General features: G+C 45.0%; 1 protein-coding gene across 8 annotated transcripts in view; it reads right to left on the reverse strand.

Moving 5' to 3' along the window:
* eys (eyes shut homolog) overlaps nt 1–17,312 on the reverse strand; it is a 170,204-nt gene that overhangs the window by 50,366 nt on the left and 102,526 nt on the right. For all 8 annotated transcript variants that reach the window (XR_003750536.1, XM_028989232.1, XM_028989228.1 and 5 more), the window contains one exon: nt 2,943–3,107. Coding sequence is in view for 7 of the 8 variants with exons in the window: in XM_028989232.1 (XP_028845065.1) it covers nt 2,943–3,107 (165 nt within the window). In the remaining variant the exon portion in view is untranslated. The remainder of the gene's footprint in view (nt 1–2,942; nt 3,108–17,312) is intronic.

Consider the following 17,312-nt stretch of genomic DNA (forward strand, 5'->3'; position numbering starts at 1 on the left):
AATTTATTACATATTTTTACTCTGACAGAATTATTAATTTCCAGTCTGGCTGAAATGAATAATTAAAGGGTCTATATGAACATCTGCTGACAGCAAACACAAATATTGATATGGGGATGCTGTGACTTATTTCATGAGCATGGTTTCCTTTTCACAGAATTCCCCTTCCAGGAAGCACACATAAAAGCAAAAGACAAAAAAGGGACAAATTGAAGAATTGCACAGCATCTGCAGAACTGCCTGGGTTTTTCATGGGTAGAACGAGAGGAGCCCTGCCACAAGAGCCACACGAGGTACAGTTATAATTTACTGATTTATGTTGGTTTGTGTGTGTGTGTGTGTGTGTGTGTGTATGGTGGCTGCACTGGCTGAAGGAAAGCATTGGAATGTTTGTATGGAAAACGGGAGAAAGGGGGAACACTGAGTGCTGTCAGGCTTGATTTCTTGACACTTGTTTTGAGTTTAATTGTAAAATATTGGCACAGTAAGAAATGGGTGGACAATAAAGGACTAAGAGATTGTTGCATTTTCATTCCATAGCTTAAGCACCTACTGTAAAATCCAATTCAAAGAATTTGCATTATGCTGTGGACATTTCCAGAAAGACCTATTTTTTTTGCCAGAACACTTTGTCCATTTTTCTAAATGTAGCAATTTAATGGAACACAAATTGTAACATAAAATGTGCTGATAAAATGCTGACCTTTTGAGTTAAAGAACATTTTAAAGAAGGGTTCAATGTGGCTAAGAAAAAACAGGAATACCAGGAATGTAAAACATATATATTTTTGGTACAATGGCCATAGTCAGCTTTAACTAATTTTTTAATAAGTCCTCTGGAGTTATATATGGTAAATAGGTATTTTCATAAATACGTTGTGTGCATACTTCAGCTTGTCTGTTGCATTGAAACCAATATAGTGCTGCTGGTTCCAGGGTCTCAAATGAACTATTTGGTCATCCGGCCAATTGCTGGTAACCTGAGAAATACTACTTTTTATTATATTATATCAAATATTTACTATTAAATGGTGATTGATATTATGTTTCATACACACACTCTGCAAGCATCATTTATATATCTCTCAACCATTTCCCAGGACCTGAAGTCCTCAAAAAGACCCAGCAGAGGATGTACTTCCTGAGGCAACTGGGGAAGTACAGTCTTCCACAAGAGCTGCAGGACCCAGTTCTACACTGCGGTCATTGAGTCTGTCCTGTGCTCCTCCATCACCACCTGGTATGGAGCAGCCACTAAAAAAGACAGGATCAGACTGCAGCGGACTGTACGGACAGCAGAAAGGATCACCGGTGCCCCCCTGCCCTCCATCCAGGACCTGTACCTCTCCAGATCCAGGAAAAGGGCAGGGAAAATCATCTCAGACCACTCACACCCTGGTCACAGACTTTTTGACCTGCTGCCCTCTGGCAGACGGTATAGAAGCCTGCAGACCAGGACCAACCGACACAGGAACAGCTTCTTCGCCCTCGCCATCTCCCTCCTAAACAGCCGATACTGTCACACTGCAAATCACCTTCAATATTGCACACTGCATTTTATGTACACTTTGTATATAGGATTTAGTTTTTTGCCTATTTATTTCAGTAGATTTAGTTATTTATAAAACAGTACAAACAAATTCCACAACTTGTACAATAACACTTACACACATCCTTGCACATTGTTGTTGTTTGTTGTTGTTGTTTTCTACTCTGTACTTGAGAGACACCATCTACCTGAATAATCAAATTCCTTGTATGTGCTTGCACTTGCTTGGCCAATAAATACGATTCTGATTCTGATTCTGACACATGCAACACCATGTCAAAAGAAAATTCTTTTAGCCTAGCCGGGTTTTGGTGTTATTGTGCACCTAAATAACATCAGATTTCTTTATTAATTATTAAATATTCATTATGAAGTGATAAGAGATAAAAGCATCACAATATAAAAATTAAGGTAAACATTTGTAAAATATCACCTGTAAATGATTGTAATAGGAATTGTTTCCATATTATCGTGCAAAGATTTCAAAGTCATATGTACAGAGTACAGTGTACAAGGTCAGAACTGTTACGTCCCTGGACGTATGCTCCCACGTGTTCTGTGTGGCTGGCTGGGTTTTTGTGTCCTGTCTCTTTTAGGTTGACTTTGTGGGAGGAGTTGAATCCTTCCAGCTCCACCTACCATCTGCCTATTGGTCACCTCCACATATATAAAGAGACTTCGGGTGTTCGGGAGGTCCCCAGGGTCTGCTAGGCCATTAAACTTGCGGGATGTCCCCACGGTCCACGGAGATCTGCAAGGATCTCATTCGTGTGTCCTGTTGCTTTGTGTGATAGACTTTTTGTTGTTAGCCTGTTAGCCTTATTTTTGTTATCCCTGCTGAACCATCCCTTCCTTTAGGCTGTTTTGATGTTGGTTAGCTGTCCTGAGTTTGGTTGTGAGGGAGTAACAGTGGACCTCCTCCTCTCCACACCCTTGTCGCATTTTTTAAACCCCTGGACCCCTAGGAACGTGACAACTCTCTTTAACCAATTAACCAATAATTAAACAAGGGGCCTTCAAGAGGCCACATTATTCATAGGGGGCCAAGTATTTGTCCAACATTCTTGCACACAATCCCTGGACAAGGGAGGTCTTTACTGGGGTGTGGCTGACATATCTGCAGTGCTCCAGCATGTTCTGCCAGCTAATAAACCCAGAGGTAGGCTACTGCAGCACTGCAAATGTCTTCCTCTGTGTGATTGTTATAAACATTCAGCCTTCAAATCTGAAATCAATGACATTTCTATTACTATTTGGATTTTGCTCTCTCAGTGCAAACCAAGCTCCCTTTCAAAGCATCTAAAATTCAACGCAATGTGAAGGGGCCACTGCTGAAGCTGCAACGACCAGCAACGCACAAGACATTAAAAGCATCACAATGCTGTATACTCACTGTAGAGCATTGTGCCATGAGATGCTCTTGTTTTCACAGTCAAATATATAGTAACAGTGCTGTCTTTGACAGTGGAAAATGAAGCCCCGGGCTGCAGTAGAGATGTGAGCGACTTCATCTCCAGGTAGGAAGTACCACCGAAGGATGGAAAGTACACAGTAGTATCTGGAATAGAAGAGAAAAGGGGAAATATCAGTCATCTTACTGGCAGAAAACTTTCCAAGGGAGTGGGATTTTTGTGTTGCTTTTTACACAATTGTAATCGAAATGAAAAAAAAAGCAAAAAAACAATGAGAAATAGAAACACACACACACACACACACATATATATAAAACGTTTACATATCATTCCATAATTCAGTATAACAATATCTAATACATAAATATGTACACATTGGTATGCTATATCTGACTCTACAGAAGCTTCTCATGTTATAGTCTGGATGTGAGATTCTACATACAAGTCTAGTTAGTACCACTAATCTCCTAATATTTGCATCTTTAAAAATAAGTGCAAATGTACAGTGGATAAAAAAAAGGTTTTCCTAGGTTTAATGTGACCTGAACAATAACCTGAACAATTCAGTTGACTAACAAAGAAATCTCTGAGGGGAAATAAAATGTACAATACACAGGTTACATTAGTGCGCACACTCTTACACTAAAGGTTTGTTGCAGCACCTTTTGGTTTAATTGCAGCATTCAGTCTTCAATCAGCATAGAATAACTTAACTTGGCAATATTTGACCATTCTTCCTTTGAAAAGTGTTCCAAATTTGTCAGGTTGTGAGGACATCTCCTGGAACTGGCTGGCCAATTCGAAAACATACTTGTGAAGCCATTAAATGAAAAGGGGCTTTAACAAAGCAATAGATGCACTCATATAAAGTTCCGAAATATTGTACCTATATTTTACATTTTAGCAGTTGGCGTAAACTTTTTATGCTCACTGTATGCATGACACTAACTTTTGAAGGAGTGCAGCTTTATTAAAGTATATCATTCTGATTCCCCTTATTCCTGATGAAGATATTTCTGTTTACCATGATGCAGTTTAAACAAGCCAAAATCCATAATCACATAAAAAAATCCTGCCTGCACTGGAATACCATATACATTAGATGCTGAGCTTATATATTTAGGTGCCATTCCTTCCCCTGTTCCCTCAAAGCCCTGAATGCTTCTTGGTTATTTAAACCCAATGTGTCCTTGTCTGTACAATGCACAGAGTGATTTATTGTTTATACTGTGCTTTTGTTCAGCTCTGACAAATACATGCTCTATGAAGCAGCGCTCATGTGCCTCCATGCCACATTTAGATAATGACCAGAAACAGCAACCCAGAACTGGAAAACTGGATTGGCTGCTCATGTCTGGGTCAGACCATTTCCAAAATGGCCTTAATGGCCTTATTGCTGTAAAGAATGTTGACCAGTGACAAGGTCTGTGACATAGAGGGTTCAAAGATGGACCATGGAGAAAAGGAAGAGGGTGAAGTGGTCTGAGGAATCATGTTCTCTTTTAGATTATGTTTACCAGGGAAGACATGGCAGCAGGATGCATTATGGGAGGAAGACAAGCTGAACGAGGCAGTGTGACGCTCTGAGCATCTGCTGCTGGGGACATTCCCTGATGGCAATGGCTTTATCAGCAGGATGATGCCCCTGAACCAAACCCAGCATGATTTTCCTGTATTTTTATTCATGCAGTCCAAAACACTTATTTTAAAGTTCATTTTACTGTCCAAGACATGAATTATTTCTGCGTTGCTAGTTTCATTACCAGCTAAACCGAACATGAAGACAACATTTTTCATGTTTGCATGATTTTTTTTAGTAACTGGTATAGTTCCTTTTTTAATTTCAATTAATTCCTATTCATTTTACGTTTGTTCGCTCTTCCGTCTCCTTGGAATAAAGCCTCCTAATTTACTTTTTACATGAATCAGATTCATTTCTTGATTGTGCGGTAATGTGTATGCTCAGTTCTGGACGTTGACAGTGGTCTGAGAGGGGCCTGTCAGAACTGTGAGCTGCTGCGTTATCTCCCTCAGTGTGACAGGGGCCACCGCTGCGGGGATGGAGGCTGGAGGATGCTGACTGGCCAAGGACTTCACATGACAGTTGAGAACAAGGCTACTCGTCTCACTACTCGTCACCGAGCTGAAACTGGGCTTTTTTGCTTCTGCAGAAGTGCTAGAGGGTCTCCTGTCCGGTAGATAGGATTCTGGCTGCTCAGCACAGACAATAAATGGCACAGAGGGACTTCAGCGAGGTCACTTACAGCATACATTTATACATTACTTACTTTTGACAGCCAATTAATGTAAATGTCTGCTGTAGCTTAAACATCAAACTCCCCTGAGAAAATGGATATGTTTCAGTTCTGTCATGGTCAAGTCGTGCTGTACTGTACATACTAATCACTAGACATCTGTCACACCATAGGCACTCACATCCAGCTATAATAATAATAAAATGTTCTATTTTCACATTTATTTTGTATTTCATAATTCACATAAAAGGTGAACAAATGTTGGCCACACACAAGCAGATTTACAGAAACCTAAAAACACTACACCATTTGAAACATTTCAAACAGGACAGATTTTGGAATAAAACCAAAAAAGAAAACTAATTTTTCTACTCAGCACTTCTGCGATCCCAGAAGAGGACAGAGTAATTGATCGAGGCAACATCTTGACTGCCATCAATCTATCACTTTGAAAATTACACAGGCAATTACCAGCATGTGCTTTATAGCACTTCCTACAATTAGGGTTAAATTATAGAATCGGTGTGGCCTCTGACATCCCATATCACCTTAATTGTACCAAACAGAATGAAATATGACTTGTAATGTGCATTGGATGAGGAAGACCTTAATCGATTAATTGCCTGTCATTCGGGATGACCTTATGAGTGACCGCCAGCTTTTGATCTAAGTAGGTTTGTCGTTTATCCATAGACAAGTTCACCCCAGCAGATATCGGACCCCTGTCTTAAATCTCTGATATGCGTCTTTCTCTAAAATGAAATGATTACTTGATTAGGTTCAAATGACAATAATCCTCACCTGGTATGCAGTGTGTTGCATTTTGAGGAACGATGCATAAAGAAAGGGAATGAGCCACTCAGTGCAACAGCTATCTTTCCTGAGGTAGGTAAGTCTGACAGCTTTTACAATGAGCAACACCCTACTGGGCTGAAACAAATTTACGGAGAGTGAAAGTAATGAGGCGTTCCAGGAGGTCATGATCAATACAGAACAAGCCTGAATAATTTCTTGCTTCATCGCGTTACTGGCTCAGCCACCTCTCCCTCTGCACCCCCACCCCTCCCTCATTTAGTCCACAGCTAATTTTTCTTAGGTCATTTAGCTTTCAATTTAGGCCTCACATATTTTGCAAACTATTTCCCCACTGCAAGCAGCCGCCCATTTCTAATCCCACGCTAATCACGAAAGGTGTGAATTCATTCGGAAGGCAGGGAAGGAAAAAGCGAGCTCAGCTGGTGAGGCGAGCCATTTCAAAACAGAGAAGAAATGAGCTCAACAGTGTCACAACGGAAATCTGGTTCTAATTCCAGAGTTGATATATCCATCCACCCGTTAGGAGCGTGTCTTCTGAAGAAAACTCGGACGAAAACTTTCTTCTCATTATTATTGTCAAAGCTCACAAACCCACACTCTCATACGGGAAAAGAAGAGGAAGGTAGAAATAGTATTAGCTGGGAGAGACGTAATCCTGGTCAGGGGAATGATAGTTATTTCGTGTTTTCTGCTATTTCTACAGTGTCGCACAAACCTGAAGACATGCAGTAATGCTTTACTATTCGATTGTACACATGAAACCTACGGCTTTATAATAAGCAATCACAGCAAAGTGTGTGAAGGTAGAAAACCCCTGATTGCTGATTGCTTTCAGTGGAAGAGAGCTTGAGGCTGGTGATGTCTGAAGTAGTGATTCAGATGTGACCCGACTCTACTGTCACTTCCACAATCTCGCCGAAGTCATTTTCTCATTCCCAAGATGCGGTCAGCATGTAAACAGCCCTTCAACCATTCTACTAGTGGAAATCAGAAGTGCGGCTTCCTCTGTGTATTAGCCTGTGAAACCAGCATAGTGCAGTGCTAAGCCCATACACTTATCTAAAAATACACAGCGCTGATACTGAGGGAGCGTAATGCATTTCAACAGCGTGTAGCCTTCTGACTCAGCACAAAGTGCACAGCGCCAGAGCAGTCCCAGAGCTGGTGTTTAAAGGGAACGCCACAAGACTGATGAACCATGAGATACAAAATGCACTATGGAGGCAAAGCACTGGGCTCCACTGATGGCAACAAATGTAAGAATAAGAAAAACTCAGTCCAACAAATGGAAACTCAGTCTTTTTTGTTTTCCTCAGTACAAAACAGTACAAAAAGGATGGCCCTATAGGCTGTACTACAACTGGACTACAACTATATACATAAATATACTATATACATAAATAAATTACTCACTACCAAGTCCTATTCTTAGTCCTATTCAGGTTCATGTCTGCTGGAGCCCACCCTGGGTCACTGAGCATGGGACGGAGTGCCAGCCCACCACAGGGAGCTCACTCGAATGCAAGAGTTTCCAAATGTAAGAGTTAAGGTCTCATTCAACCATGGACCCTTTGATTTCTACAATGAGAGGGAAAACTCTCTGTGTTCAGTCTGAACTCCGACTGCCTTTTCTTCTCATTGTAGCAAATCTAAAGCTGATTTCAGGACCAACACAGCATGCGCTGCACTTGCTGCAAGGTTTACGCGAGAGCAAAAAACAGCTCAACACGCCGCAATTGCTGTGGGGCTCAACATGTTCAAACAAAACTGCCACCTGGAGTGGCGCTGTACTCAGATCAGGAAGCCACAGTCACTACCGGCATGACTTTTTTACAAACATTTTGATGCCACTGCCAAAAAAATCAGAAAGCACCATTGTTATGATATAATCAATTATGCACTGCATCATGCAGAACCATTCACGTTGTAAAACTGTGGAGAATAGAATAAAAACTCTACACACAAAAGCACTGTTTTAAAACCACTTCAACTTGATGTTACCATGGCACAATAGAGGTTAAAAGGATGAACAATTTCTAATTTATTAACACCAGTAAATTATTATTGCAGTTACATGTTAATATTGTATGTAAAAAGGTACCAATGTTACAGAGAACACCAAAAATAAAAGAAAGGAGAAAAGATAGAGAAAGAGAGGGAAAAGTCAGGAGAAAAATAGGTAAATAGAAAAGACTCAGGGACTGATGGGAACATTCCCCTCAGCTCCTGATGGAAAAGAAAATGGAAGTCCCGAGACCACAAGTGAATGTTCTTTATACATTTGACTCCCAGGAAGTGTCACAGACCAATCAGAATTTGTTGTTTCTGTCCTGTCATGCCCCCGGTGTCTCCCATCTGGGGCAGACAAAGAGAGCAAGGATCTCAAAACATGGCTGGCGCTTCACACCTTTTGTTCGGGGGAAGGCTGCTAAATGCTGTAATGCAATTTGACAAAGATATGGAGAACAAAGAGGTGATGGCCTCTCCACAAGACAAAAAGCTGCCGAAGCATCGTGGCCCTGCAGAATGTCCCATCTTCAACGTCACATTGATTTTTTCAACACCTCTAGCGCACACACACCATTCAATCAAACACTCACATCCACCTAGTGTACATGCCTCTGGATGGTGGGAGGAAACTGGAGAACCCAGAGGAAACCCAGACTAACACAAGGAGAGCATGTGAGGCCATGTCATTAACCACCAATAACAACACAAATATAAAAATTAATAATAAACAGAAAAAAATAAACATACAAAATGTTATATAATATATCATTTAATGTTGTGGCAAAAGTTAGGTGGTTAGTTGGTTAATTGGGGCAGTGGATAAAGTGTCATTTAATAAGCATTTAATTGACAGGTTGTTGCTTTTTTATATCAAATACAATATCTGCTTGATTATGTTATATTTCCCATGGGAGAATTCTAATGAACTTGTCCTGAAAATAGAGCCGCTGTTGCTTTACCACAATGCCGGAAGAGACAAACAACATTTCACTGGATTACTTAATTATCTGCAAATTAGCACTTACAGAAGTAATGGAAGAGGTGCCAAAAAGGCTGAGGGTGTGGTGGGTGCATCAATATTACCCCATACTCGGAATCATTTTTAATGGCCCACACGGCTGTTTTTTTTTTTTTTTTTTTTAAGAAAAAAGCCGTTTTTAACTACTACTTCTACTACTACTACTACTAATAATGCTTTTGACTAAAGAAAAAGAACCACACCACTGAAAAACTACACATTTGTAAGATGTTTCCTGTCAAAACCATTAAATTACCACCTCAGCTGCAAAATATGTTTGAATCCACATGGGTAGCTTCAGGCTTTGAATTCTGCCCTGTCTATGAGCAGAATTTTAACTCACGGCCAAAAAAAAAAAAAAAAAAAAATTAAAACCAATTACAGGTGAGGCACATAACAGAGACTATCTGGTTATCTGGATATTTCAGTCAGCACATAAAGATTCAATATGCTGCATTGCATGGGTGTGTTTGCTAGTTTATGTGGTCTATGTATGTGTGGTCAGCTGCAGGGACATGGAGTCAGAAACCTGTCACACATCGTGGAAGTAGAGATTTGGAAGATTTTCCTTTCTGACATGGGGTGTTGCTCGTATGCAGTGGTGAACACATACCACACGTGGTCCAATGGAGAACCATCATAGAAATCAGTTGCTTCTTATAGCAGGAACATACCCCCCACCAGACTAATAAATTAGACCTACATGGCCATAAATATCAATCATAAACTACTAGTAAAGGTGATTAATTATAAATCACACAATTAAAAGACAGATCCCTGTTGACAACAGTAGGTTTGGTGATGCATGATTGAATAAAGATCTGAATGTTTTCAAATGAGATATTTAATTGTTTCCCCCTATAACTAACAAGTGATGCATACAGTGCTCTCAAAAACAGTATTAATGCAAAGCATAACAGCAACTGCATATGCCCTCTGTGTAACATCACTCATCTTTACACTAGCCATCATTGTGCTACGCAGATTCGGGCAAATGCACGAGGTTGCTTCTGTGCCCTGACATCTCATGTAGCATTGGCTGGACATCAGATTGGGCAATTACGAAAGGAAGCTAAATGAGGCTGGCAATTCATCTGGCTCACCTCAAGGTCAACGTTAACCAGAATACATGAACCTTAGCTGCTAATTTTTGCGAGTCTTGGCCAACGAGAAAACTTTGAATCCAATAAAAACTGACATCCCCACCCACACTAAGACTCCACTGCACAACGATGTCTCTCAGAGGCCAAGCAGGGATATACAGCAGCAGATCCAATGCAGCTTTTACATTAAGTGAATGAGAAAAAAATTACATATTTATAAGACGAAGCTAAACAAATAACCGGTGTAATTGGAACCAATTCAGTCAAGCTGCTTCTCTGGCACTTGTTCATTTGAAATGAGGACACGGATCGGAGCTGACTGACAGTAGAGTTTTAGAGCTGTTAAAGGTGCTGCCAGCAGCTGCACCAGTGCCATTATTATTATTACAGGGACTGACTGAAGCTCTCGCTATAATCTAGTGCTGCTTAATGTTTCATGTTACAGATGAGGGACTTACTAGGTAAAGAGGCCAGCTTAAGGCTTTTCAGCACCACAAGCTGACCTGTCTCGAAACTGGGCTACGGTGATCTGGGTTAGAGGTAGTTAATGAGCCATACCCAGTTAATCTCCTCTTCAAACTTTCAGCAGAAAGCCTGACCTTTAAATGCACTTTGGGACTGTAGCAAACAAACCCCCAGTCCAACGTTCATACACACCTACTCATCTGTGTTTCTTTCTTTTTCACATTATTTGGACTATTGTGGAATAATACTGAAGACTAAAATCTATGAAATAACACTTGGGGTTATGTGAGGGTCGCAGGACTTCAGGACTGTAATACAGTGGAGAGAGGTTGGTCACAGAGTCTCTGCTCTGCTGGGAGCAGTTTGATCTTCTGAACTCCACTCAGGGGCAGTTGTGGCCTGGCGGGTAAGGAAGCAGACTCATAATCGGAAGGTTACGGGTTCAAATCCTGAACCGCCAAGGTGCGACTGAGGAACTGTTGGTACCGTCGCCACACGCTGCGTCTTTTGTGGCTGTCCACTGCTCACAAAGGGTGATGAGTGAAATGCATTTTGCCTGTGTTACATTGTGTGTTACCGAGTTCTGTGCTGCAGTGCTTCACAATGTCAATTACTTAGACACAAAAGAAGAGAAATGGACACTAATGAACAAGAAGGTGGAGTGGGTGCTGATTTTGGACCTACTAAAAAATAAATCACGCACACACTGAATGGTGTAACTGAATGGATGTGAAAGTTTATGTGCAAGTTTCATCAAAATTACCAGCCCTTGCCTTTATCACAGCAGAGTCACAGATGCACTGTGTCCTTTCCAGTCATTTTTGGAAATACCATTTACATTTACGGCATTTAGTAGACGCTCTTATCCGGAGCGACGTACGCAAATCAGTGCTTTGTACTCCATGTCTGAGCTTCATATCTGTATAGCTAGACTTAACAGAGACTATTATCCAAGTTACACACCATCACAATCTCCATTACAGTGCAAAAAAACTCACATTTATGAACCAAAAGCACAGTCAGGACAATAAACTGAGCAGCCAGCACTGAAAAGAGTCTGGCTGCATGTTTTGATCTTTGATGAGAGGAGGCTCAAGATGAGAAGTGCTTGATGCTCTGAGAAGATGAGAAGTGACCCTCTGTTTAATCTGTCCCAAGAGACAGGAAGGAACAGGTCCATTCTCATCTGAACTTAATACAGGCATTCTGGACCAGCTGAAGGAGTCGTATAGTCTTCAGAGGAAGCCCAGTCGGTTGAGAGTTTAGTCTAGTTTATAGATGACCAGGGACTGGGCAGGTATCTGAGTAGCATCAGTGGTAAGATACAGTCTGATTCATTTAACGCTGTAGAGGAGGTATCTGCATGACCCTGTAAAACTGTCAATGTGAGTAGAGAAGGACGGGTCTTTGTTTACAGTTACTCCAAGATTTCTCACTTTGGATTCCCTTTGAATTCAATGATGGTGGGAATGGTGGGAACGCAACATCAGCCAGATGGTTTGAGATTTGTTTAGAGTCATCAGGGTGAAATGAGAAGATGAGTTGAGTAATAACTTGTGTCCAACCCTACCGGCACCCATTTCAAGCAGAGTGTCAATCTACAAAACACACACCTCACATGACTTAATCAACAACCTATAGTCTGGGGCGAAATATGTGTTACTATAGACAATAAATATTGAAAACCAGTGCGAAACCACCCCATCACTCCGGGGATCTCTACGGGACTTAATTGAGTTATTCCCCAAAAAACCTTTAGAGGAGTGGTAGCCAGGAGAGGGTCTGGAGGTGAGTGGTAAACTGATGCCAGCAGCTGAGTCTAACTGTCAATCAGGGAACAATAAAAACAGAGTGAGGTGACACTACAAAGCTACGGAACTAAGAAGGCTATATGCACTTCCAGTCAAAAGTTCGGACACACCGACTCTCTGGAGACTCTTTCAAAGAATCAAATACAGCAAACTTGATTACATGCATGAAACAAAGTTTGCTTGATGAATCAGGTTCTTCAGAGTTGCCTACCTTTATGACTGCTTTGTACATTGTTATCATCATAAGCAACTTGGTCAGATGGTGTCAGGATTGCCTGCAGCTGGGCTCCACACCGGAACCCAATCCTGACGCCCCATAAATGCCGGAAGTTTCCGCCCGTTCGGGGTCGCTGGCATTTTCGTGGACTCTGCACGAACTTGACCTTGTTTTGTTTCATATGTGTTTTGAGTTCTGGCAATCGCCACACGCCTACGGGTTAGTTTCAGTTCGTTATTTAAGTTAAATCGTTTTCGGCCACCGCGCCATTGTTTCTTTGTATTTCGTTATTGTTTGTTATAATAAAACCCCCTTCCCAGTATGTCAGACCTCTGCGCTTCCTTCCCCCGTAAGTCCGTAGTCGTGACAGAATGCCAGCGACCCCCCCCAAAAGCGCAGCGGTGGAAAGCAGAGGAGAAGAAACGCCGCGAAGGACGCAGCCCGGCGCGGCGAACGCGGACGGCAGGGGAGAGACGCGCCGCCCGTTCTGGTGGAGCGTTTTCTCCCCGAGAAGCCGTGGTACGCGGCGCCGCGTGATGACGTCACCCCCGGGAAACTCCGCGAAACCCGGAAGCGACAACGTCGGCGGGTGAGTGGGCGGAGCGAGGACGTTGGCGTCGGCAGCAGCGAGGAAGTGACGTGGGCAGCGAGCGCAGAAGATGCGACCCCCACGATCTTCGGCATGTCGAGCCAAGAACTCTGCGCTCTGCTGGCAAGGCTCCCCGTGGACTGGGACGACACGGACGACGACGAGAGCACGGGAGACGAGAGTTGGGCTCCGCCCATCGCACCAGTCTGCGATCGTCGCAAGGTCCGTGGGGACCCACGTCACTTCCAGGGGGGTGAGAAGCGGCAACAACAACGGCGGCGTTCCTCCAGCGAGGAGGTGGGCAGCCTCCAGCCCGAATGGCCAGAGTACTGCCCATGGGAGCTTATCGCGCCATGGGTCCAGGATGTCCGCAGGGTGGACGACCCTCGGAGTCACCGGTGGGAGGACACGGATGACGAAAGCGATGATGACGTGGATTTTCGGTGGGCGGTCGTTGCCGGGATGGCTCCGCCCAGCGTGCGCGTCCGAGATCATCGCGGCGTCCGTGATGACCCATGTGACTTCCGGGGGTACGAGGTGGACACGGACGACGACCAGGATGACGCCGTTTGGGCAGTCTGTGCCGGGATGGCTCCGCCCATCGCGCCCATCCAGGATCGTCACGAGGTCCGTGTAAACCCACGTCCCTCCCAGCAGTGTGAGGAAAGCTGGTGGAAGAGGGCGACGGGAGGTCGCCAGCCAGCAACTGCGCTGCCGGGACTGCCTCGCAGGGAATCCTCCATTCCTGCTCCAGTCACCGACCCGCCTTCCCTCTGCCCGGACGTTCCCCAGCGAAATGGCAGCGCAGCACCAGCGCCCACACCTGCTGGAGAAGACGTCCACCCCCCTCCACACCACACACCTACCACCATCTCCAGCGACGTGCCCAGCCCCGTGTGGGACAGCCCAATTGTCCCGGGACCCTTCAGTGGGGCAGCAGACACTGATAAGACCACCACCATCCTATCGTGTCTGCTTGGGTCAGCATGGGGCTGGAGCGCAGCCCTCTGGCAGCAGGGAGAGACAGACAGCAGTTTTCGGGACTTCCAGCAGAGACTGAGGGCGGAGTTTGATCGGCCAGAGCCTGAGCCAGGGATCGAACTCTGCCCCTCCACCACATCCAGCGCCAGTCAGGATCCGGGGCAAGAAGACCAAGCACTGGCGGGCGACGAGAAGGTCGCTCCTCCCGAGATCCTGGCTGTGCCCCCTGAGGAGGTCCCGGAGTGCTCAGAGAGGGAACTAGACGACCCTCTCTTCTGTCTGTCTCTGTCTGTGTGTGTGTGCGTGGCATATGTGTCCGTATGTCGCCCCCACTTCCCCTCTTTGTGTCCACCAGATGGTGACCCAGCAGCAGAGCCGAACCCCAGGGAGGGAGTTCCCAACCTGACTGCACCGGTCCAAGGCGAGGTGGACGAGCCCCAAGGTACCCCTAAGTCCAGCCGGGGGGGGTGCTCCCCCAAAGAATTTTTTGGGGGGGTGCAGTTCGGGTTGGGGACTCCTCCTGAGGGGAGGGGAGGTGGGGAAGCGATGGAGCTGGGTCCTCTGGTAGCCAGTGAGGAGGGCGGGCCAGGCATGGGCCTGCGTCTGCCTCCAGAGGGGTGGAGCGCCATAGAGCCCCCGGGTAGGCATGAGGACCCAGCTGGGACAGACAGGAAGAGGGCCTGCTTGTCCCAACGGACGCAGAAGGGGCTAGCCGGATGGTCTGGCAATGCCCCCCCCTTGGCACCAGGGCCGTGCAGCGAGAGGGGCTGCATAGTCCCAGAAGGCACCAGCCTGGGGTGCCTGGAACAGTTGCCGGAGGCTCTGGGACAATCTCCCTGCGCGGTGCAGGGGGTGACACTAGACGTGTCAGAGGGGACATGTGGAGACAGGGCCCACACGTACCCAGATGGATCGGCCCTGATTATTGTGTGCAGGTACGGGAGTCCGGGGCCGCCATGCGGGACCACGCCGGGGAGCCAGGCCGAGGGTCCGGGGCCGCCATGCGGGACCACGCCGGGGAGCCAGGCCGAGGGTCCGGGGCCGCCATGCGGGACCACGCCGGGGAGCCAGGCCGAGGGACGCCGGGGACCGGGGCCGCCACGCCTGACCACGCCGGGGAGCCAGCCCGAGGGACCGGGGCCGCCACGCCTGACCACGCCGGGGAGCCAGCCCGAGGGACCGGGGCCGCCACGCCTGACCACGCCGGGGAGCCAGCCCGAGGGACCGGGTCCTCCAAGGGGAGGATACAGCAGGGCAGGAGCCCTGTGGTTGCCGCCGTCCGCCCCGCCGCCTCCACTGATGGTACTGTTGGGGCTCCGAGGACGTAGCCCTTGGAGGGGGGGCTCTGTCAGGATTGCCTGCAGCTGGGCTCCACACCGGAACCCAATCCTGACGCCCCATAAATGCCGGAAGTTTCCGCCCGTTCGGGGTCGCTGGCATTTTCGTGGACTCTGCACGAACTTGACCTTGTTTTGTTTCATATGTGTTTTGAGTTCTGGCAATCGCCACACGCCTACGGGTTAGTTTCAGTTCGTTATTTAAGTTAAATCGTTTTCGGCCACCGCGCCATTGTTTCTTTGTATTTCGTTATTGTTTGTTATAATAAAACCCCCTTCCCAGTATGTCAGACCTCTGCGCTTCCTTCCCCCGTAAGTCCGTAGTCGTGACAGATGGTCATAAACATAAAGAAAAGCATGACATTTTCAGAAAATAAAGCATTTGAGAAAGAAATGTAATTAATGAAAGCTGAACATTTTGTAATGGAAATATCTTAACCTACCATCGACAGAGATAAATGAACTTGGCATTGGCTTATCGACGCCGATGGAAACGTGCTGAGTGAGCGTGGGGGGAGGTGGTACAGTCAAAAAGGCAATTAGCAACTCTGAGCATCTATATCGGGCCACTGAGAGAAAAAAAAAGAAAGAGAACCCTAGTCTTCCTTCTGTTTCGTATTTACCGTGATCCTCACCCCCATCTCGACCTGCTACGTAATAATAAGAAACCCTGTCAGTCCAAGTTGAAGTCAACAGCTTACATCAAGTAACAGATCATCATAGCAATGCAGCGTGTCAGGCTTCATTTCTTTAGACACTTGACTGTAAGAAATCTCCACATTGCAGTAGCATAATTCAATATTCTCTTATCGCCGTTATCCTTTATTACCACAGTTTCCACTGAGGAATGACATTCAAAGAGAAGTGACATGTCACTGACAAATGAAATGTGGGGAGAGAGAGTGACAGATAAAGAAGAGAAACACTGGCAGGCAATATCTAAAAAAGGGGAAATAAAAGAGCTCTAGACTTTTTGTTTATTATTTAATGCTTCCCCTGGTCTAACTCTGAGTTTGAAACCAGGAATTGATGTTTAACTCTTTGACCTGCCAGTGATTACTATCTGAGTCTCTCAGAAGCAGTAGGTTCCATACCACTTCAAAAAGACCAAAGCACTAGCTGAGTAGTGTATGTAATTCACAACAGAGGGTCTGATTCACCACCTCAGGCCACCATGCATTGGATGAACTTGTTTAGACTCCTGCTTATCTTTCCCATTGGCACCTTTGGCTGAGCTAAAACAAAGGTGTCTTCCCCTTAGTAGGACATAACCAAGCTGGCTGTGCCCCCCCAAAAAATTGAATGCTGTATATATTTTATGACAACATAAAATGAGTTGCTTAAATGTCTTTGCTTTTTAATATGATATTATTAAGCAGACTTGTAATTGTAGTGGTTCTGTCATCCATAACAACCACAAAAAATACCATAATGGCATCACCCTCTGGAAAAAAAAAACTTTGTAGTTTTGAGGGATAAGGGTGGATGACTTATCTCTGGATGGTGCAACATGGCATGAATACCACCCTTTAACCGGACAGCTCATATTACATGACAAATCAATGCTGGCCATGGCTGACAGGTCAAATATAAGCCAAGCCATTCATATATAGAAAAAAAACAGAGAGAGATCGTGAATCGTGTTCATGAAAATGAAGATTCACCCTGGGTTGAGCTGTCAACCGATATTAACGTGCCATCTGTTTTACCAAAGCAGGCTGCAATGGTATAAGATCAGGTGCTCACATA

This window comes from Denticeps clupeoides, chromosome 8 (assembly GCF_900700375.1).
Source record: "Denticeps clupeoides chromosome 8, fDenClu1.1, whole genome shotgun sequence".
NCBI classification, from domain to species: domain Eukaryota; kingdom Metazoa; phylum Chordata; class Actinopteri; order Clupeiformes; family Denticipitidae; genus Denticeps; species Denticeps clupeoides.